This window comes from Metopolophium dirhodum, chromosome 3, assembly GCF_019925205.1.
Source record: "Metopolophium dirhodum isolate CAU chromosome 3, ASM1992520v1, whole genome shotgun sequence".
Taxonomy (NCBI): Eukaryota; Metazoa; Arthropoda; class Insecta; order Hemiptera; family Aphididae; genus Metopolophium; species Metopolophium dirhodum.
In genome coordinates this window covers 7,585,291-7,609,804 of record NC_083562.1, presented here as the reverse complement: position 1 = coordinate 7,609,804, position 24,514 = coordinate 7,585,291, and the positions used below count along the sequence as shown (strand labels likewise).

At 26.7% G+C, this 24,514-nt stretch overlaps 1 protein-coding gene across 3 annotated transcripts in view; it reads left to right on the top strand.

Moving 5' to 3' along the window:
- The window catches only part of LOC132941270 (high affinity cAMP-specific and IBMX-insensitive 3',5'-cyclic phosphodiesterase 8), a 74,127-nt gene extending 54,221 nt beyond the window's left edge, over positions 1 to 19,906 (top strand). For 2 of the 3 annotated variants that reach the window (XM_061009252.1, XM_061009250.1), the window contains 14 exons: positions 3,219 to 3,278; positions 3,374 to 3,431; positions 6,058 to 6,225; positions 10,400 to 10,614; positions 11,113 to 11,231; positions 15,596 to 15,747; positions 15,819 to 15,926; positions 16,017 to 16,210; positions 16,616 to 16,894; positions 16,961 to 17,088; positions 17,148 to 17,299; positions 17,395 to 17,559; positions 18,465 to 18,594; positions 19,081 to 19,906. In XM_061009252.1, coding sequence (XP_060865235.1) covers positions 3,219 to 3,278; positions 3,374 to 3,431; positions 6,058 to 6,225; positions 10,400 to 10,614; positions 11,113 to 11,231; positions 15,596 to 15,747; positions 15,819 to 15,926; positions 16,017 to 16,210; positions 16,616 to 16,894; positions 16,961 to 17,088; positions 17,148 to 17,299; positions 17,395 to 17,559; positions 18,465 to 18,594; positions 19,081 to 19,235 — 2,083 coding nt within the window. In that variant the 3' untranslated portion in view covers positions 19,236 to 19,906. The remainder of the gene's footprint in view (positions 1 to 3,218; positions 3,279 to 3,373; positions 3,432 to 6,057; positions 6,226 to 10,399; positions 10,615 to 11,112; positions 11,232 to 15,595; positions 15,748 to 15,818; positions 15,927 to 16,016; positions 16,211 to 16,615; positions 16,895 to 16,960; positions 17,089 to 17,147; positions 17,300 to 17,394; positions 17,560 to 18,464; positions 18,595 to 19,080) is intronic. The other variant, XM_061009251.1, reaches the window with a different exon arrangement.
- The last annotated feature ends 4,608 nt before the right edge of the window (positions 19,907 to 24,514 follow it).

Genomic DNA, 24,514 nt, shown 5'->3' with positions numbered 1-24,514 from the left:
TTTTCAAGTAAAAACATTTATGAAGTACATATTTTCTTAAGAAAAATACTTTACCAAAAACTTTTATATTATTATATTTAAAAAATAATTGTTCATAAAAGCTTTTATTTTAAAATTAAGTTAAATGTTTGCATAACTAGATAACGTTTTAAACATCTTAATTAGGTTTTTATGCCTAACCTAACCTAAAACTGTGGCACTTAGTAACGCGATATTTCTCCTAGTCTTAAATAGTCTTGATCATAATTTTCTCTCAATCCCTCCCCATCGTCCGCTTAATTTACCTTATATAACAATCAAACGTGGCATATTATTTTTTACTGTCCGTTTCTTTCTTAAAAATACCAATCCATTTTACTCGCCTTTATAGTCTTAACTATATAATATAACTTATATTCTACTTCAGACTTATCCTGAATTCTCGGCCCCTCTCCTATTACCACTCGAATTATATATTTTATTCTTTAATCTGGCGTGGCTGAAATCATTTTGAACAAAAATAATGATATAATCATAATTATATTATTATGTTCCAGTTGAAAAAAAAACTTGACATAACCTTTAACAAAACTTTATAGTAATATTTTAAATAAAGGCTTATGGATAAATTAAAATTGTAAGAGGGTTTTATGCAAATTAGTGTATACTAAAAATAAAAATAAACTTAATGTCCATATATAAATATACTTAATTGGACTTTAAGAAAACACATCTAATGTAAACTACGAAAACAGAAAATCAATTTGACAATAAAATAATTTTAAAACGTTTTCATTTTATTTAAAAAGAGACCGAAACTGTTGAATGTGTAGAATAAAAAACAAAAAAACGTGATAACTAATAATAGGGTCCATGTATTCGATAAGTTCTATCACTCAAAATACGAGCATACAAAAAAATATAATATATTTTAATATTTATATCTTATTTAAAAATTAATATTTTGTGTAGTACCACTATTTATAATAAATATTTTATTAAGATGATGTAAATTAGTATTGAAATATCTTAACACCATTTCTACTTCGATTTCTAAAACTTCTCTCACGATAAACTATACCTCTGGGCTATATTATAAGTTAATATTTGGTGTGTTTATTTACTTTAAGGTTAGTTCAGAAATGGAATAGTCAGTTGAGGGACGAGTAGAAGAAGTCTCTGTATTTTGTATTTAGCATCCCTGTGGTTATTCTAAAAGAACAGCTTGGGGCTTCAGATCCCTTAAATCTCGAATCCTTGTTAATTCTCTGTTGACATTGACCTGACTGTTAATCTTAAGCTCCATGTGAGTGATTTAGTAAACAGTACTAATATTGTGTTTGGATTATGTAGATGATAATGACAAATATGTATCTATATTTTATCCACGCTATTAACAATTTATTCTATTTTACAATTATAATTATGAAAAGATTCTTGTTTTTTATGTTCATTTTCAAGTATATGATAAATATAGGGTTTTTTTTTTTAAAATTAGTTTTAGATATTAAACAAACCATTAAAAATTATTGAAAGAGATTTTATTTGCAAAATGTAATAAAATATAAACATTGATAATAAATACAATTTGAGTAAATGATTTTCTAAATTATCCTAAATTATTTGTCGATTCTTTTAGCGCATAATATTTTTAAAAGTTTATCGAACTATTTAAATAAAAAAAATTTTACTAGAAAATATTTAACTCCTGTTTTCTCATATATCATGTTAAAGTAAACCTACTGCGGCAATTTGTTTAAATCACATTATTCTGAATAATAATTCATATAAATATAAGTAATCCTATACGGAAAATAATTATTTTAATGTATAACTCGGTAATTAATTAAATAAATCAGTTTTATCCTGTAGGAAATATTATACAATGTATTTATTTAATACTCGAATATAAAATATGTGTTAAAAAACACTTTTAGGGTGCTACTAATGTACTGAATATAATAAATTAACAAAGTACCGAATTTCACTGGAATAAATTTCTGTCGAAAGTGAAGACAGCCTAAAAAGGAATCTCGGGGAGTGTTATCGTGGCACGGAAATCGAAAGAGGCGGTGTGCTGGCCTTAAGTTTATGCTTGTCACGGTAGATAAAGAACACTTGGGGCAACCCAACATCCTCGAGCAGACATTTGATTCACTTTTTACTAGTGTGCCTAATGATCCAAATATACTAGCATTATGTTACGACATGTTTTGCGGTTCATTCGCCACAGAGTAAATGATTTTAATCGTATTTTTCGCTCCATTGTACCCTAAGCGTTTGTAAAAATATCAGCCGACCAACGATAAATCTCTTTTACGCATTTATTAGTATGGCAGTATAATAAGACGTAAACAAACAAGAACAACTTAAATGCAGTTGTAATATTTATAGTATAATTATTATTACGCTAACCTCACTTAAGATAAATACATGCTTAAAAGCTTCAAGTATTTTTTTTATTATTTAAATACTACATTAAATGTGTGTTTTAATAGACCATTTGCTCTATTTTCTAAGCAATTTGATATAATTTATATTCATGCGTTATTTATTTTATTAAATTCTGTATACATTTTTCTGGATAACTTGTTTAATTGGTAACCAAATATATATATATATATATATATATTATATATATATTATGTAACACGACAACTACTTATGTGGAATTTCAAAGATGTACGATTTTTTTTTTTTTTTTGATGCAGGGGGGGGATTGTAAAACTGATCGTTGCTTCTTCGTTGGTTGATCCAAGTTGAATAACATTTTCAATGCAATACGATGTCAAACCAACAAAATTCGCTGAAAGTTTTCTACATTTCAAACGTATATACCTACCTACATTTGACATATTATACCGAAAATATTTTAATCAGCTCATACAACCATAAAGAATGTAAAACATTGATGTTATATACATATAGATAAATTATGAATTTTTTATAGGGTTAAAAGTTTCTGCATTTTAAATTGTACATCCATCTTAAAACAAGTAACTTTATACCACTTAATATATACACTGGGCTACGTACCAGCTAAAAAACTTCTGTTAGATTTTAATAACGTCATTTTCTTACTGGAAAATATAAAGTATACATCTTATGTATAAACAATAAGTATTTGTATTAGGAATTTAATATTTAGGAATTTAATATTTCCTTGTGTTAATTTTAAATAGGTAGGTATAGGTACTATAAGTATTGATTGAGTGTTGTTTTTTTTTTATTGTCCCTAGGTCGTTACGTTCGATTAAAAGGAATGCTCACGTTGTACTTGTCGCTTTAGTAAGGAAAAGGTAATCAATTTCTTTACACTTATACTGTAATTCGATGGGCAATGATGCGAAACCTCATTGGTTGATAAAGTATAACGTATTTGTTTTTTTTTCAGCCTTGTGTTGAGAAACGAAAAAGACGTTACGTCCATTTTAACCAGTGGATTTAATAAGGTAGGTGTTATTTTTTATTTTTATTCATTCGATTGTTAAATTTAATTGTACACGATAAAAATAAAAAACCATGCTTATAGAAACCCCATTTTTAAATACTCAACAAAATAATTTTACATAATCTTCTTTAATTTAATTATGATAATATTATATTGTATGTTGTTTTATATGCGTATGATAAGACGTAAGGGTTATTATTTTTCTTTTCTTAAAATATAATCTCATATACCTATATTAGGTATATGTTATTATTTATGATTCGTTGTTATACTTTCCCAATAAATTTAAATTCAAATGATTTCATTATTATTAATTATTACTACTTTTTTGTATTTTGTATTTTGTGTAAAATTGCCCAATTTTTCCTTTTGAAAACGTCTTTAGTTCTCTTTAGTTGGCTACAAATTACAATAATATAATATTTTACATTAGTTTTAAAAGGAATTTAATATATTAAATATTATAATATATCAATGGTTCAGAGATTTAAAATAATCTTAATATTTTAAAATGTAAAATACATAAATATTATTTTATTTAGATACTTACTGCTTTTAAATGTTTATATGATTTTAATTTTATATCTTTGTCATGATTTAATTATATTTACAGCGTTAAAGTAGTTAAACTCATAAAAGCAAATAACAATTTAATTAAATATTTTATGTTATATCAATAACCTCTGGAAATGCTTTATTAGCTTTTCGCTTGGATTATTTTTTGTTTTCTTGTATATGTAGATTGAACAGAGATAAAAATTACCATCCAGCTAAATTATTTGGTTAATATAGTAATTGAGTCATACACAAAACATTTAAAAAATCTGATTGGTTTTAATTTCTATTTTCATAATAAATTATAAAATATTTCAAAGATTGTCACTATATATTTTTGTAAGAATTTCTATAAATTCGAAAAACATTTCATATACAGTAAAATGACTTACATCTTGCGATTTCTAACACAACTATATAATATTTTTACTATTGAGTATTTTGAAATAAATTTTATTCATAACTCTAATTTGTTCATTAACAGAACCAACTTGTCTCTAAAACCAAAAATAATTATATCATTAAAAATCACAATAACTTTCGATATTGAAATAACCTGTATTAAATTTAAAAGTTCAAAAATGTGTCGACAAATACGCTGTTTAATGTTCGGTTTAGTTAAATATCATAAATTATTTTAGATATCGTTTTTAGATTCTGATCCAAAATTTTTTTCTTTTTCTGATTTTTTTTTTTTTTTTTGTTAGTAAGAAATTTTTATTTCTATTGATTTAAATTAATTATAAAGTATCGATTTGTTTGTTCGTTTCTAATAATAAATAGCAATATTTAACTAATTAATAATATTATGAAGATTCTTTTAATTATTTCCTTCGTCATTCGGATATTTTTATATGTAATTACTTCATTATTTTATAAGCTAAATTAAATTGGTTTGTTAGGGTTTTAAAAGGCTCTATATTTCTGTACTTCAATATATTTTAAAAGCTATTGTTGATACGCCCAGTGATTTTCGAAGGTTAATTTATTGACTGGGAAAAAGAAATACTGAAAAAGGATGTGTGCCATAAATAATGAAATAAAAAACGGAAATTTATAGTGAATCATATTTTCTATATATTGGTGTGATCTATGGTATAATTTATTAAGTATTTGCATTATTTTAAATTAATACATATACTATAGATCGTTCTCAGACTTTAATTTTTTTTTTTTAATTTTTAATTTATACTTTAATAATTTTGTAGATTATTATGCACTAAAATCATTTCTTCTTACTATATTTGATTAAGTTAAAAAAAATCCGTTTAAGTTTTACCTAGTTTTACCCCTAGTTGGATCTTTATTTAGTGATTTATGTCACAATATATACTTCCCAAGTTTTATTAATTTACTTACGAATAAAAATTAAATTTAAAATAAATCTAACGGCTTCAGATATTTTAGGTATTTTAACTGCTGACCCGAGAAGAAAATATTATGGTCATTTTGAACCTTTCAAAGAAGCAAAGATAACTCGTAACAATCAGAAACCTTCATTTAATTTTATTTCTTTTCGTTGTTTGATACAACGATAAAACAAATATCAACCAAGAAAAGTTATTTCAAAGGTTAAACCGTAAATTTAAAGGAAGTTTCCAAATATTGAAATACCATCCTGCAGTACCTAAATGTAATATTAGTATCATCAAACTGAAATTATTTATTTTCTTAGTATACGAACATTCTATTTTATATCTAAAAAAAAATTATTTTTGTTTAAAACTATTATTGTAATTTATTTAAAATTGATTAATACTATAGTATGACAATATTACGGTTTAAAAGTTTAAGATTTGTATAGAGCAACCATTCTGTTTTACCTTGTTCTAATTTAATACTTAATATTACTATAACAAATATGTCTGGAAGTTAGCTATTGTCTACAGCTATTGATTATATTTTATACGTAAAATATTCATAATTCGATGTTTCGTATTATTTGATTAATATGTTATGATGCTTTATGTATAATAAATAAGATTATGTATATTTGTATAATGTATATACGAGAACGTATTTAAATATAACATTACGTTTGATTAAATGTAGTAACAAAAACATTATTACAGATAATAGTAGAAACATGCAACAAAAACGTATGGATCAAAGAGTTGCAACAGCTAGAAAAAGAAGATGTGGCCATGCGATCAATGTTAGCACAGCAAGACGCAGTTTTAGCTGCACTGGACAAGACCAAAGACCTCGTCATCATTACCGACCTCAAACACAACATTCAAGTAAACATTCATCGAATAATTGAAAGATTAATTTTTTTGAACTTCGAACCCTTCTATTCTCTCTCTCTCTCTCTCTCTCTCTCTCTCTCTTGAGCTTTGCAAATGATCAATAACTTTGTTGCTTCGGTAAATATGCCGACGATGTACATAACATCCCTTGGGTGCATAACTTGTTTGTTTGCTTTTGGATCAGTGTTGTTCTAGGTAAACCGAGAAATGTGGACGAATAAAAAACGATTTGGGTGGGAGAGGCTTTAGGTAAAACTGCTAAATTAAATTACCTCATCCAAGCTCCCAATGACCGCATTACAAAAACACTTTGCTATTTAACATTTCCGGGCTGTTGTAATAGTAACGTTTTAAAATCCATTTTGTAAAATGAGGAAAACTCCAATTGACACCCATAATTAGGGTTCTAAATTTGAAATATTTCACTTGAAATTTCACTGTTCTTGAAATATTTCAATGAAATTATGAAAAATATTTTTTCTTCTTTTAAACGTGTTCGGTTATAGATTATTAGAAACATTAAATTGATTACACACTTAGAATTAAAAAAAAACATATTATTTTTGTTGATTTATTATTTTATATTTGTATATTCCATATTATATAGTGCCGAAAAATATTCCTGGCATTATTTTGAGATTAAAAATATTTTTTACATGAGTTTTAAAATATTGTTGTACCTATATCAGCGATCCAAAAGATAATGGTTTGTTATAAAGTTGATGTCAATTCCAACAATGAATGAAATAATAGTGTATTTTCAGTAATTATAAAGTGTACAAAAGTCGTATAATATGTGTGTATATGTGGCTGTGTGATGTGAAGGTGCTCTGGGCTCATTATTTAATACTTAGATCATATAGTTTATAATGACTATTATAGATTTGTTAAACAACTTATAAATTATATATAAATATGTTACATATTTTTTTTGTTTCATACACTAAACCAACTTTTAAAAATATTCACATAGAAGTTGACTTAATAAACTTTTAGGTATAACGAACATTTTATTTTTATTTTTTATCAAAATGAAATATTTCAAGAAAATAAATTTCATGAAATTTTAAAACCCTACCCATCATAATAATACATTTTTACGGCCACAAAATAAATATTTTTTATCTTATTCAAATAATAATAAAACGATGCAAACAAAAGACATAACTAACCAATCAAAGTTAAAACATTATGACTACCTACTCTTGTTTAATTAATATTTTATAAGTTTATAAGTATAAATAATTTGTATATAAAATAGTATTCTTACGAGTCGAAATATATATTGAAATGTTGACTCAACTAACTGACACCTGCTTATATGCTTGGTAAAAAATACATTATTATAACATTTAAAGGGAATATTGTGTATATTATTGTTATTCATTTTAAATTTATGTTAGGTAAATTCACGTTTCAATGTGTATTACCTACATTTACAATATTATGATTTACTTATAGTACTATGCTATATAAAATATTATACAAACTTCTTCCAATTAACCCAATTTTATTTGAAGAATAGTACTTTTCTAAAGTTTATAAACGCAAAAAATGTAGTCACACTATGTACATACACATTACACAATATGAATACTCAAAAACTTTTTAACAACATTCAACATTTTTTAATAAGAGCTGAAAAAATTTAAAATACAAATAATGATTTTTGTTCAATTTATTTTAATAATCAATTTCGAAAAAATAAACTATAATAGGATACACTTTAAATTGAAATAACATAAATATTGAATGTATTAGAAAATAAAATTGTAACCAGATATTTTACTAACTAGTAGAACAAAAGTTTGTATATTTAAACCAATTTTATTTGATGAAATAATAAAAGAATTTACCAAACTGTTAGCAGTATTTACTTTAACGTTTTCGAGAAGGTTCAACGATTTTGTTTGTACTCCTTTCGATATTGAAGTAGTACGACCACTTTTGTTCTCAAGGAAAAAATTCAATTTCCACCAATTTGTTCTGAACTGGTGTCAAAAAGAAAAATAATAATAATAATAATGTTTCATGTATTCTTGTTTGAACTTTTGTCTTATGGTAAGATTCAATGAGCCATAGTACATTGTGTAAATACTAAATATTTCGAAAAGCTGATCTTTAGAGTTACCAAACTGATTTTATTTCGATTTCAGACAACCACTTTGGACTGAAAATATTATTTTCAATATTAAAGTTCCTATCCACAGTTTCTTTTATCTATTTATCTGGTTTACATAAAAAAATATACGTGACAAATGCCATATTATATATTATAGTAGAACCAATATAAACTTGACTATTTTATATTTTCTCATAAGACCTAAGTACATAGAATACTCATTATCTCTTCATAATATTAATTTAGACAAATTAGTTATTACCTACTGTATAATTAAATAATAAATATAGACACCTGTATTGTGTACACTTTGGTAGTTGCGTAGGTAGGTATACCAATTTACATGTAAAATGTATATTTTAAAATATAACACAATATTATATTATTATTTATATGTTTATAAGTCATTTTTTAATAAAGATTGTATTAGTTATTTTAAAATAATAAAAAAATAACAATTACCAGAATTGTATTTTATTTAAAACCTTTTATTATAAAATATTCGTTAAATTTCCATAAGATTATTATTTCTTATATTATATTGTGCTGCCGTAATGAATAGGTAACTATGTAAAAATGTAATATTTTTTTTCCGTTCCATTTTCTTTTCCCCTCGGGTAATTATTGATGCATACACAACATTGTTGGTAGAAGTTATGTTTATCTATCTACTATGTAGGTGAATTGTATATAGTACATAATGTACCTATTAACATTTATCAAATTTAAAACATCATTTTATACTATTTTACTTCTTGTCAGTTGTCAATATCCTGTCATAGTTTTTCCAGTATATAAACTGTTTCATTATTATTAATATAAACATAAACTAAAATATGGTCAGTATACCTACATCGTATTAAATTCTGAAATGTAATTATATAATATTCAGAACTGTACACACAAATAATTTAAAAAACAATTTAATTTTCAATTAAGTTTTGTCTCGACAACAAGTTTTAGTAAAAAAAATTACCACTGTCATCTTGGAAGATAAACTAATAACATAAAAATAATACACCCAGAAATTCATATTTTTCGAATAATAATATCGACAGAAAAGAAAAAAATAATAATAAATGTATCACGCTTCATTTTACACCCGACCTATAAAATTATAACTACTTATGATATATTATAATTTACTCGAAATTGATTAACGCTAAACACACGTCATGTTCTGATCAAAAATAACAATAATAATATTTAAAATAAATTATATGATTACTATCATACTCTTAAATCTTTATAAATATAAAGTGTTTCATTTTTGTATTAATTATCAACGACATAAATGACAAATAATTTCTACCAAATAAAAATAAAAACTGTTATAGTGCCTTCTAATTTGGAAGGTAAACTACGTCAACGATAAAATTCCTATTTAAAAAAAATATATAGTATTAATTATTAAATTACTGATTATAGCACTTCTTATTTATTACACAAAAATTAAAATAATTGTTAGTAATTATTATGCTGCTGCTTTGTAAGTATACCTACCAGTTATATAATATATTTGTTTCGTGCCATAATACAGTGTCGCATTATTTTAATTTCAAAACGACAAAGTATCGTTTAATAAGTGGTGAATAGTATACTATTTGAATTTCGAATATTTAAATTACATGTTGTCATTTAATATATAACTATAATGTGAAATCATTATTAGGTGTTTAGTTATATTATAGTGTTTTAAACAATTTTCTTTTCAAACCTAAATGGATTTAAACGTGAAATATTGCATTCTAGTATACAATGGTCAATATCTATTTTGTGGTCCATCATTATTTTGTATCGTAAATGGAAAACGCTATTTTTCTTTTTTATCGCTAATACCACGCCAACGAAACAAATTCAAAATCCAATCAGGAAAACCTTATCCCGATAGAACCGTTCTAGGTTAATTCTCCATTTACTATTACGACTTATATGTACACAACTGTTTGCATATATAAAGGCTATTATTACAGCTATTTTACTGTTTCTCTAACCGTTTCATACCAATATATCACGTCATAATGCCGATGTTTAACCTTGCAGTACATGAATAAGTCGGGCTCGGTGATTTTGGGATATGCCGCCGAAGACGTGATAAACAAACCGCTGGCTGTATTCCACCAGCTGGGTGATATCGACCAAATTACCAAAAAGCTAGAGAAAAACATCGAATGGGATGGTAAAGTATCGTGGAAGTGCAAGAGCGGCGAACACGTGTACCTCCATTGCCGGGCTTCCCCGTTTCGACCGTTTGGCAAGTAAGTTTTCAAATTTAAAGTGTTAAAAATTACTCAAAGTGCATTTTCAAAATTAAGGATTTTTCAATCAAAAACTCAAGCAAATAATCCTTAAATAAATAAATATTATAACTTTCTAAATAAGAAAAAAAAATTAAAGAAACTCAATTTAAAAAGAAAACAATTTCTATTATTCTGTTTTAATTAATAAATATTATATTATACGTAAATACATTTTGTATATTACTACGAAACATAATTTATATTTCTTGTATTAATTTGATCATATTTCATAACAAATTTAAAATATATTTTTATTAAAAAAAATGTCCTTGTAAATAATGTTAACTTTACTGTAATTTTTATGTATTTTCTTAAAATTAAGAATTGGTAGAATCGAATGAATACGGTTTTCACATTACGTATCGGTATAGATATCGTTAAAAACAGAACGAACTGTAATTTTTTGGTTTTATTTGAATAACTCATAAGTGCTCATTAAAGGGTATTGGTTTTCAGAGAAACGACGAATTACATATACATACAAGAAAGCGTTGTAGATGTACATGGTTTTCCAAGAGGAAGTGTACCATCCATTCGTAAAGGATCATATGACCTCAAGTCTATTAACAGCGATGGTAAATAAATAAATCTATACATTATGGTTTATAAATTATAAGGTATAAATGTGACTTTTTCAAAACGATAAATGTACACGCAAACGTTTTCAAAGACATTATTTAAGCCTTCTGATTAATAATCTGTATATTTAAAAAAAAGATATCCTGACTGACTATTCAACGTACAGCCAAGACATAATAGCAAGAGACTTGACATTGTCATTGTACATTCGTACCACAATGTAGTGGTGTACTAAGAAAATATTAAAAGTAAACTACGATTTTAAAGATAGGTTCACACAGGGATATTATTTCGGGAAACGGAAATCCAATATATTTTGTATATCATTTATGTGTAATAATATTTGCCATTGGTTAGGCTAAATCAAATAATTGTGTAAAAAAATTGGAGTGACTGTACCTGTATAAATGTAAAATGAGTTTTTTTACTAAATGCTAATCTTAGAATAATTATTGGATCGATTTCAATAAAAGTAATATCAATAGATAGTTCCCATAGGTTACAGAAAATTAAATAGTTACTATGATTGGTTATAATTATTATTTTTATTCCATGGATAATTTAAGTTAATATAGGTGAGGATGTATTAGGAAAAACCTTGCATTTCACAAGGTTAATTACCAATTTGTCCCCTGTTCTAAAGTAGGCCGGGTTGATAAATTGGGTCCCGGAAAAAAGGTACTAGGTAGATTGAGTCCCGAAAATAAAATGCTAGAATGTTCATTCCATTTTTTTTAATATCTAATAATCATCTTTATTGGAAGTCAAATTTTATAATTATATTATATTATTTTATATTACATAATATTATGTTCTAAATTTATTATTTATTATTTTATACGGTATAAAATATTATGTTCTTGGTATAAATTGTATAAATAAAAAACCTTATGGTATAAACTATAAATTAAAAATGTTATAAATTATATAAATGGCTTAAATTAAAATATATGTGTTTATTATAATACTATGTTCTTGGTTAAAACTTAAATGATCTGGCCAAACAGGTAGGTAAGTGAGTTTTTTGTCCAGACCTAAATTACCAACTACTTTTTTTGCCCAGGACTCAACTTACCGCTTTCAAACTGTACCCAAATTATCGCGGACCCAATTTACTTAGCCCCAGGTAGGTACTCCTAAAAGTTTGAAACAAATAAAATTGTTGCCCAACATGTTTGTAAATTTGACTCTTTGTTATTGATATTTTTTTTACTTATCTTGCGTATCACAATATTTCAAAGTATTCAAATATTGATTTTCAGACATACACGATTAAATGTAACATTAAAATACACTCACAGAGATTGGCAGTCTGTCTGTCTACATGTCTGTTTATCCCAGAAAGGCTCCTAAACGGATGAATCGAATTTAACGGGTTTTCATAGCTTATATTGTAAAAACGAAAAACGATTGATGGATAGATTAATTTTAACCAGAGTGGGGTCGATTAATACAGCTATTGATATTAAAAAAGTTAAAATATCATGCTTTTTTTTTTAAGTCTATCCATGTATCACGTTTGTTTGTAAAGTTTTAAGTTTAAGTTCAAAATGATGAACGATTTTTATGTTAGTTTTATGAAGTTAAAATTATACTCAATTTGCAACTACATTAAACTCTAACTCAACATTATCCTTAACTCTTGAGCCTGAGGGGTTTCTGGTACAAAATATAAGCCAAAAAAAAAACATCAACAAGAAATTCAACATTATTTTGTACAACCATTAACCTCCCAGCTTAATTCAAAATCTAAAATACTATTTAATCATCATTATTATACATGGCGTTATCTAATTTAATATTTTAAAACAAACTCCCCTTTACATGAATTCACGAAAATCAGTCGACCAGAAACTCTACTATATAGATTAATAACATAAACTTTAACTTTTATAGAAATAATTCCGTCTGTTTCGTGATAATTAATAACAATTTTACGGAGACTGCTTAAATCTCTGCACAAGAACTTTCGTTACTCCTGTCATTAAAACATTTGTATAAATGTAATATATTATTCAACTAAATTATTATGAACTAAAAATAATATGAATAACATGAATTCGGTGGGTTAAAGTAATAATATTTATTGTTAATTTGAAGTAGATAAATATATGACTAAATAATCATGTTATACCTACAAGTGTATATTTTATAATTCTGTTTAAAACTACCAGGTAAATATATTGCATTCACAGTACCTACACATAAAACGCACATGGTTTGAAACATAACTTTTATCATGTTCAACTATCATTAATTAAATTTACACATAAATGTCGTCTGAACCCTTTTTACACAAAACCCCTTGATTATGACCAAACACTGTACCCATGTAATAGGCTAAAATTACTTTTTAAAGCATTTCTGTTTAGAGTTAAATATAATTTAATCGATCCATAATTTATATAATACTTATTGTGACCTTTTGGAAAGGTACATCAAAAAACATAATTGAAGAACGCTGTATAAACTTACGATATAAATGTTAAAATTCAAACCAATAAAAATTAAATTAATTTCGTGGCAGAAATTACTACTTAATTAATTATTACACCGTTTCTATAAAATAGGTGTTTTATATTTAGGTAATTATATAGAATCATATTTGCTTTAGATATTTCATCAACATGTAGTCAATATGGAGTTAGCTGGGTCTATTATTATAAAAGTTGTATTATTTCTGATTACATATCATTTATAAAAACCAAGTTTTATTATCTTTCCAGTCAATTAAATTTTTTGTAAATTCCATTTCGTACAAGAATGGACTATTATAATCGTTTTTGAAATGTCCAAATCTAATGTATATCATTTGTTCTTGGTATTTTATCAACACATTTTTCGAAAAGTTAAATCATAATAATTGAAAGATTAAAATTTGTTAGAATTTCGAAAAAATTGTTATAACTATGAGGAAAACTATCTGGAAAATACACAGACGTCAATGGTATAATTTGTATTGCCTGTTTTCAACGCCGCCAATCATTATTTTACGATTTCAATAATTGCATTAAAACAAATACAAATAATAATAATAATTTTGCAAATTAATAATAAACTCATACGTTTGTGGTTTGTTATACATAAATATGTGCATGTGCGAGTATTTAAAATTACAACTAAAATAATTTAATATGTATCCACCTTTATACAAAATATTTACAAAAAAGGGGGAAGTACGTAATCGTTCTGCTATACGTTAGGTGTAGAGTGTACCTCGTCGTTGAATAAGTCACTGTAGGTTATAAGTTTGTCAACCTTGAATTCAATAATAAATCATTACAAGCGAAAAACGATTCTGAGCGAAGACGATCCGTCAGTATATGAGTATGTTTAATATTTCTACTGTAGTTGTTTATTTTACTACTTAAAGGGCCTTGCTACTGCCGTCAATTTTAGCTGAAAAGACCTAAAGTATTGACAACATTAAAGTTAGTCAACGTTGTCCGATTTTGATTCTGAGAAAAAATTTGAACTCACTAGAAAATTGTCTATAGATCCTACGAAGCACTTTGTAAAAACTAAATTTTATATTATTGTGAACTGTAATTGAAAACTTGAAAATATAAACTTTTCGAATCATAATTAAAATTAAAATTAATATTAAAAACGGCAAATATTTCGTACGATCTACAGACATTTTTCTGCTGAATTCAAATATTTTTTCAGAATCAAAATCAGACTACGTTAACTAACTTTTATTTTGTCAAAACAAATGTATGTTTTTGTAAAATTCGTGTAGTGTAATTTATGTGGTTATCGAGTTATTGACATGTGCATGCGCGTACGAGAGACGATACCCGCATTTAATTTCACTCACACTAATAATCATTTACAAGTAAACATAGATCACGAGCGGCTATGACAAGATTAGAAATTGCCTAAATGTCACCCCTTAAATAATGACTGTAGCGAGGCCCCTTAATACAGTAGGTTAGATTAATTTTTTTCGAAAACATTGCATATTAAAATGTTATTATGTGTATTGTGTGTAAACTATAATAATATATATTAAAATTGTCAAGTGCCCAATAATAATATTTTTAAATTACAGCAATGTAATTAAAATTGTTATAGTTCTTCGTTAAAATATCAAATTTTGTCCACTATTTTTTAGATTATTTTGCTACAGTATTACCAATTTAAGTGAAACCTTGTAATACATTTTCAAATTTTAGGGATAAATATTAAACATCATATAAATTTATAAAGTCTAATTTTCAAATTTTCAAAATTCTTTAGAAACAAAAAAAATGCACATAATTTTAAAACCAATACATTCATCGCTCCGCTCAGAATCTAAAAACGATCGCTAAATTTGTGAAATCAATTTTTATCAATTCTAAACTTAATTTATTAGATTTTTCTATAATAGGCGCACAGTCAGCTCGAAGACAAAGTTTGGCAAAACTACATAACTTGCCACTTGAAGCGCCAATCACGAAAGTAATATCATTGATATGTACCGCTCAAGAAAACTCAAACGACCAAGTCGTACAAATTTTGGATAAGGTACGGGTTTTAGATTGATGACGCTTTATTATTGACGTACAATAAAAAATACAAATGATATAATATTATAGGTTGTTGATATATTGCGTGTCACTGAACTATACTCGTCACATTTAAAAACCGAAAATATCAAATACGATGATCCAGTTACGTCAGATTTAATCGGAGCTCTTATTACGGTACTGTTTTTCGACAAAATAATAACTGTGTTAACATTCATTGTAAATATATAATACTAGATAATATAACGATGTTTTATTTTATTTTAGCAAGGGCCTGTGCACGTGACATCCACTCGAAGAAGCTCTAATGATTCAGCGACTGTTAAGAGTCAGCCTTACGGTTTGGGTATTGCTAAAATGAATTTTATGACAAGTGTAACTCCTCAAATCAAAGAACTCTTAGACATGTCTCTGTATTGGGATTTCAACGTGTTTAAGCTTGAAGAACTTACTATGAAAAGGTGACGGATACTTAAAAGTTTTTAATTACCATGATAATTGATGATTGATAACTATTTTGGCCAACATTTTCATAAAATTCATTCGTTGATCATCTACTATTTACAAATCGAAATTTTTTTAAATTTTTTAAACTCGATTGCTGTAAAATATAACAATAAAGCCCCCCCCTTACCACCACCCCACCACTTAATGAATAAATAATAAATAAAACTTTTTCTTTTTAGTATATTTTATGTTAGCGATACAAGTAGCATGCAACCTAATACTTTTGCTAGGTGCATCATATTTGTCGTATTATATTTATTTTTTTCTATAAACATAAATAATAGGTATCAATAACATATTTTTGTACTTTATTTTCAATTTAAATAAAAAAAAAAAACATTAGTTATTCTTACTTTTAGGCCTTTGGTACATCTGGGAATGAATCTACTGACACACTTTGAAGTACACAAAACATTAGGTTGTGATGAACGAACATTGCACGCTTGGTTAACTGTGATAGAGGGTCATTATCACGCTAAAAATACTTACCACAACTCTACACACGCCGCTGATGTTCTTCAAGCGACCGCCATGTTTTTGGAAAAAGATCGCATAAAGAGGCTTTTGGATCAATTGGACGAGGCATGCTGTCTGATCGCCGCAATCACACACGACATTGATCATCCCGGAAAATCGAGGTTAGACCACACCAAAACCAAACTTAAACCATTTGGCAATGTGATGATATATTATTTTTTCATTAGCGCGTTCTTGTGTAATTCCCAAAACGATTTGGCTATCCTGTACAATGACATAAGCGTTTTGGAATCGCACCACGCCGCTTTAACGTTTAAGCTCACTACCAAGGACGAACGGTTGAACATTTTTAAAGGTACGTATTTTGGCTTATGTCCAAATTTAGTTTACTCAGAAAAATAAAAATGCATTTAGGTCTAGAAAAAGACACTTATAAAGTGGTGAGGCAGAACATTATCGACATGATATTGGCCACCGAGATGACAAAACATTTCGAACATTTAGCCAAATTCGTGAGCGTCTGTAACAAACCATCGACACTCGACGAAGCGCCCGTCGATGGATTAGTAAGTAGAACCAATAACACTACCAACGTCATATTTTACAACTGAATTATATGCCTTTACGATAATGAAATGCTAATACGATGAAATAATGTTAGACTCCTAGCGAAGTAAGTCCTGAGGTTATAATGCCTACCAGTGCCGAGGAAATAAATCTGGTGAAGAGAATGTTAATCAAATGCGCAGACGTCTCCAATCCGACTAGACCACTAAAGATGTGCGTGGAATGGGCCAAACGGATAGCCGAGGAATACTTTAATCAAGTATGAGAACGCTTCTTATATGTTAAAAATATATTCTTATTTAAAGAGAATATTGTGTGTAAAAACAAAGTATTTAAATATAATAATATATAGGTACCTAATGTCTTGGAACCTATATTGTACCCAAGTAAATTGGAACGTACATACCAACACGATAAATCCCAACCTCTGTTTTTGTGCGCACTGCGTAGTACCTACGACAAAATATCGCAACATAGCGTGCAATACGAAAATGAAAATGTGTAGCACGAATTTTAAGTGTGTAGCCATAAATTTCCTAGAAAATGTTTATAAATTCGCACCCCTCTCCTCTCCTACAAGTATGATTGATGCATATAAAAAATACAGTTCTAATTTTTTTCAAACATGAGCTGAAATATAATATTATATCCTCTTATATATTTATTATGTATGTATGTTTAATTAATTTAAAGTTATTTTTTTTATAAATTTTAATAGAACAATTTTTTCTTGGTAAAAACATAGGTGTATAATATAATATATTAAGATTAATTTTAAACTATTTAAAATATAATATACCACAATCCTATTCACATACTGTTCTGGAGTAGGTACGTCGGTATTGACTTCTTATTAGTGATACGAATAATATAATAATATTATGATACATTATTATAATAATTATAATAATATAATAAATGGTGTTATTATTATACTAATATAGTAGGTAGGTCGTAGGTAGTAGGTACCTAATATAAATAAATATTAAAATATTATTAAAAAATAATGGCACCCTTTACCACCCTATATTTTTTGTATAAAAAATTTAAAGAATATACAAAAGTTGTTGGTAAAAAAAAAACGTAATCCACAATACGTATTTTTAATGCATCACTTTATAAAAATTAAAAATCTTTCTAATGTGTGTTAATTTTTGATTTCAGACTGACGAAGAGAAACTCAATCATTTGCCAGTGGTGATGCCAATGTTTGACCGAGTGTCGTGTTCCATACCAAAATCGCAAATCGGCTTCATGGACTACATAATAAACGATATGTTTGAGACGTGGGACTGTAAGTACATAGGCGCAATCACATTTTATAGCATTAACATCAATGTTCAATAATTCTTAGAAATTATATAATGGATTTAAAATATTATACTTTACTACTTTATAATAATCAATAAAACAAGTGCTGTCGTTAAAATTAATTTTAAGGAAATTGTCTACTGCAATAAATTGCTATACTAAGGCTTTCTGATATATTTTATCTAAGTTGGTAACTAGACTGTTAATAGACGCATAATTATTATGTTTAATGTTATATTATATTATTGACTATTACAGTGAAAAGATTCAGAATAGCTATCAAAATAAAGAAAAAAAACATTTTTTTTTTAATCATTTAATTGATTTCTCAATTGTTATTTGTCCAACATTTTTTGGGCGGCCAAAGCACCCCATCTCCCCTATTTTCATTTATGAGTAGGTTTGATTATTTAAACGAATATTTCTATAGTTCAATACTTGTTAGAACACCTGTTATTGTATTTTCCAGCGTTCATAGACATGCCGGAGATGTTGTACTACATGAGGAGCAACTATCAATACTGGAAGGATCTGGAAGAAAAAGGAACGATCAGCATTAACGATATTTGCAAAATGATGACCACCACCTTGCCAAAGATACCAGAATCCAGTGGCAACCACTGAGAAAATTACTGTCGACGTTCTACAAACTGCTGAGTTCACCGTTGTACTGGACATAATATAGTCGACGGATAATAATATTTTTCAATCTATTGTCCGGTACGAAATTTGTCCGACGATCGATGTTACATAGTAGAAATATTGTTTTATAAGAATATATTTTACTTTTCGTATCCACAGAACATTTGAGTAAAAACAATAAATCTATGCAATATTTTATCTTTATGTATATAATATATACATATACTTCTATTTAACTAGTGTATATTGTATATACTATTACCTTCAAATTGAGCAGGTTATTTTTTATTATTATTATCATTATGATTATTGTTTTATCGTCTTTGATAAATTATGTAAGTTATACTTATACGCTATTTTCTGCGTTTTATTATAGAATATCTTCGGTTTACGTAAAATCGAATTTAAATACTATTCAGTGTTAATAAATTATTATTATACGTTATAATTTTTTTTAGCATACAGAATTTTCGCCAATACTTAAGGTACCTAAAATATTATCACGGTAAATATTATTTTTGTTACCATTAAGATTAACTAAAGACTATTAATATTATACTTTATATTACTTACTATGTTGTATTGTAAAAATATATATATATAAATACCATTATATTTACAAACATTTTGGGCGTATGTAATATGTGGTTGTTGACAAAAAAAGTTTAGATTTTTGTCTGTACATAACTAAGGTTTACAAATGAGATTTAGTCGATCGTGTACATTATGTTGCGTATCCAAACACCTTAGTCACTTAACATTTACTATTTACATCGTTATGAGTTTATGACATTATTTACATAATATTATACACATTAAAAATAACGTTATGAAACATAAATATTTTTCAATAATTCTGTCCACTCGTGTTGGCTTCAATTTTATTATATATCAAAATTCTGAGTATAAAAAAAGATTCAGATTATTATGTTATCTGCTATTACTGTTTTGTCAAATATACACGAGCCCCCTTCTCATCCATAATTCAAAAACACGAATTATCTCGCTAACCTTTTCTATTTTAAGTATTATTACATTTCAACAATGTACTTATTGTATTACAAATTTAAATTAGTAATACTACATTTAATATGTTATAATATATGTATTTACTATAATTATATTATAAATCCCATATGAGATATTTAACTAATTTATTGTATAGCTTTTGTACATAGTTATAAAGGCAAAGCCAAAATGTAAGTATTAAAATTAAAACAATTAAAAATATATTCTTATTGTTATCTTATACCGTGTAAATATTGGTGAAATAATTGTTCATTAAAACGCATGATCAAAGTTATTACCAGTTACCGCTTACCTATAGTCTATAATGCACAAGGAATATAATATTATAACATGGTATTTAAGGACTGGATGTACACTAAAACGATCAAGTTGTATTTTATCTAAATAAACTACTTAGTTAATTATAGTGACTTCACAATTATCTTATGTAGGTAGGTACGCATTGTACACAATATATATAATAAATAATAAGATAAACAACTTTTTTTTTGTTCAACAAAATATAATATTATTTTACATAATTGTAAGCTTTGAAATATTGTGTTTTAATAACTTTAGTATGAAAATAACTATATACACTATATCATTCTTCATTGTATACTTTATGATTAAAAGTCTAAAAATCTTACCAATACTATAAATTATTGCGTATTGATTTTGTATGTTTACAGACTATTACAGTATATTATAATTTTTCGTTAAAATGTATTGATTTTCCATTTGAAAATTAATATTTTATTTTTTAGTTACTGAGCAGTAGTGTTCAACACATTGTCATAATAACTGATTGGGAAACGAAAAATAAACAATAAGGTTTCTTAATATTCGAATTCCTATTGAAAGGCAATAAGACATCGATAGTTTAAGAATGTTAGGTACCTATACTCGGTTATAATAATAATTTACTATTTGTGCAATATTGTAAATTATACAGCAGAACATTATTATTTAATATTGTCAGTAGTAATTTTTCTTTAATATTATTGCAAACTTTGTCTTCTTCAAACAAGCAAATAAAATGTCGTTTGAATTTTTTTTTAAAATAGGTACTATTATAGTATGGTTATTGAATTTCTGAAATAGTATCTAACCATCCTGTTATACACATCGTGTTCAATGTGTGTGGGGTGTTGCATTTACAGTCAAATTCGTGTTTTGTAAATGTTAAGATAGATCATATAGATAATACTTCATGTCCATCGTTCACCGAAACATTTATTTTAGGATGCACTTAAGTACTATAATAATAACACAATATCATAAACAATAAAAATATATTTATTTTAGATTCAGCATAATTAGTTATATTATGAAAACATTATCTGTGTTACTGGTGGCGTATATAGGGGGGTAGGGGTTCATACCCCACCCACCCCCGAAATTTTTTGTTGGTACGGCACTCATACGAATTTTTTTAATCAATGTATCAACTAAAACCCAACAGCGCAACACGGGATAAAACAAAAATGAAAATTGCAGGCGAGGCGATGCGTATAAATAAAAATAGTATTTCTGTTGTTCACTTAATTTATATGAAATAGGTATTACTAGGTAATTAATATAATGACCGACCGTCTTGCGACTCGTGCGTCTTGATAGTCATAATATCTATACTAGTCTAGGGTGGTGCTTAAAATTCAACTTTTAAAATATAATTGTGGCACCTTGCCAATTTGTTCTATATGATATAAATGAGCTGTAGGAAAAGTTTCAGGTGTAATAATTAAGTTTTAAAGGTTAGGTTAGCTACCAGCAGATGAAATAATGCTACAATTTCGCTAAAAATAGGTATAGTCGATAATTTCTATAGACCTATAAAGATAACGAGAAACACATTATTTCGATAATATGGGCACAATATTATAATCGATAATTTCTATAGACTCATAAAGATAGGAAGAAACATATTTCACTACGGGTGTCTTGGTCACAAATTCATAATCAGTTTACATTGTCATCGTATTCGTGTTTAATGTTTGAAATTGTTGTAGCTTTTTATACTTATTTTGTGCTCAATTTATTTTTTTTAACGTTAATCTTGCAGTTACTATAGTTTATTAAACACGTCTATTATGGCAACTAGTATTAATACAGTGGTTTCGACGAGACAAACGACTGAAGTATGGTTGATCGGTCAGATGTCCCAAAATTTAATTAAAACTAAATTACCTTCAAAAAAAGAGCTAGAACTAGAGGAATTTCAACCAAGAGATGATTATAAAGAATTATTGAACCTATGTATTATTTTCTTGGGGGGAGTTCCTAAAAAATGTATACATTTTAGATCCCCTGGTGGACTTCATCGTGCTCGATGGATGGCAAAAGCCATATATTCCTTAAAGATATATTTATTTAGAGGACAATTTAAGCTGACGAAAAAAGAATATGTAGGAATTTGTGACATTTGTATTTTTACTGTAAGAATAAACATAAAAATTTTAATATTGGTTTCAAGCTGCTACGGCGATTTACTCACCTAGAAATGACCTACAACTATTAAAATATTTAAAGAAATACGAAGAAGTAAATGTAATGATTTCTAAAAAAGCTATGAAGAAATTCCTTGGCCATCTTTGGTACTTATCAGAAGAACTGATCGCATTCGCCTTTTTTGACGAAAATGTTTTTTCTGAAACAAAAAGAAACATGGTGGTTGCTATGAAAAATGAAGGAACGGAGCACCCAGTGAAACGCATAAGTTTGGAATCCGATATTGTTTTAAGAAAAAACTTAGAAGATTTTGTAACCGACAACACTTGCAAATTCTTTGACATATTAGGAATTTCTTCTCAGTTTTTTAATAAAGATGTCGACCATTGGGAAGAAAACGAAGATTATAAAAAAAAAAATGTTATTAATATTATGATTTTATTAATATTTTCTTAATATTAGAATTTTATTAATATGAAGATTTTACTTAATATTAGGATTTTCTTAGTATTAGGATTTTATTAATATTAGGATTTTCTTAATATTTTCTTAATATTAGGATTTTATTTTATTAATATTTTCTTAATATTAGGATTTTATTAATATTAGGATTTCATTAATATAAAGATTTTCTTAATATTTTCTTAATATTAGGATTTCATTAATTGTAACCGACAACACTCGCAAATTCTTTGACATATTAGGAATTTCTTATCAGTTTTTTAATAAAGATGTCAACCATTGGGATGAAGACGAAGATTATAAAAAAAGTAAAGCAATCGTTCAGTCAATGAGAGTTGTCAACGATATTGCAGAGAGAGGAGTGGATTTGATGGAGGAATATAACAAATTACACACCACAAATGAAGAACAAAAACAGTTCCTTTTGTTACTAATAAAACAGTTTAGGCAAAAATATCCAGACAGAAAAAAATCAACTTTAATATTATAATAATGTAAATACTTGTAGAATGTAATTATAACATAGCTAATTAAAATAATAATACCTACCTTATATGAAAAAATTATACTAGATAATAAAATATACAAACAATTAATTTTTTTCGAAATTTATCAATTTTCAATTCCTGGTAGCGACCTTTAAAAAAAATTCAAAAAAAAAAATTTTACATGTAATAGTATCTCCGAGGTAGGTATAAAATAATTACGAGGTGCCCTCAAATAAATTGAAGAAAAAAATTTATTTGCCCATATAAGCATCACCCTAATCTATACTATCTATAGTAATATATATCTAAATTCTATATATCTCAGTTCGTGGTATTGACTTTAACGGCCACTCAAATTCTCGATAATATACTTATTAGTTATTACGAGTTACGATCAGTAAGACGCGATGAACAGAATTTAGTTTGTTTTCTGACTGGTTGTTCCGGTATATTATTCAGTGCTCTGTGCGAGTCGCGTGTGTAATTGTGTATCATTTAATCATTACGAAAAATAATATTCTGTAACGATCCAACAATCCACGTCCCACGAGGTATTAAAAAGTTCTAATAAGCATCAACTATCAAGTACGACATCACAATCTTCATTACTACATTTTTTTAATAAAAAAAACCGCTGTGTCCGAGCGTAGTCATAGTGATGACATTCCTTGTTCATCAAATATTACGAATAACGCCGAAATTGAAAGTAATACTGATACAACTAATTTAACTGAAATGTATGATATTGGTTCATATATTAGTACAAGAATATCTGACGATAAGCTTAAGTATGATTTATTGAAAAAACCATGGCAGCCTCATACTTCATACAACTTTCCAGTAGTTTCAAAA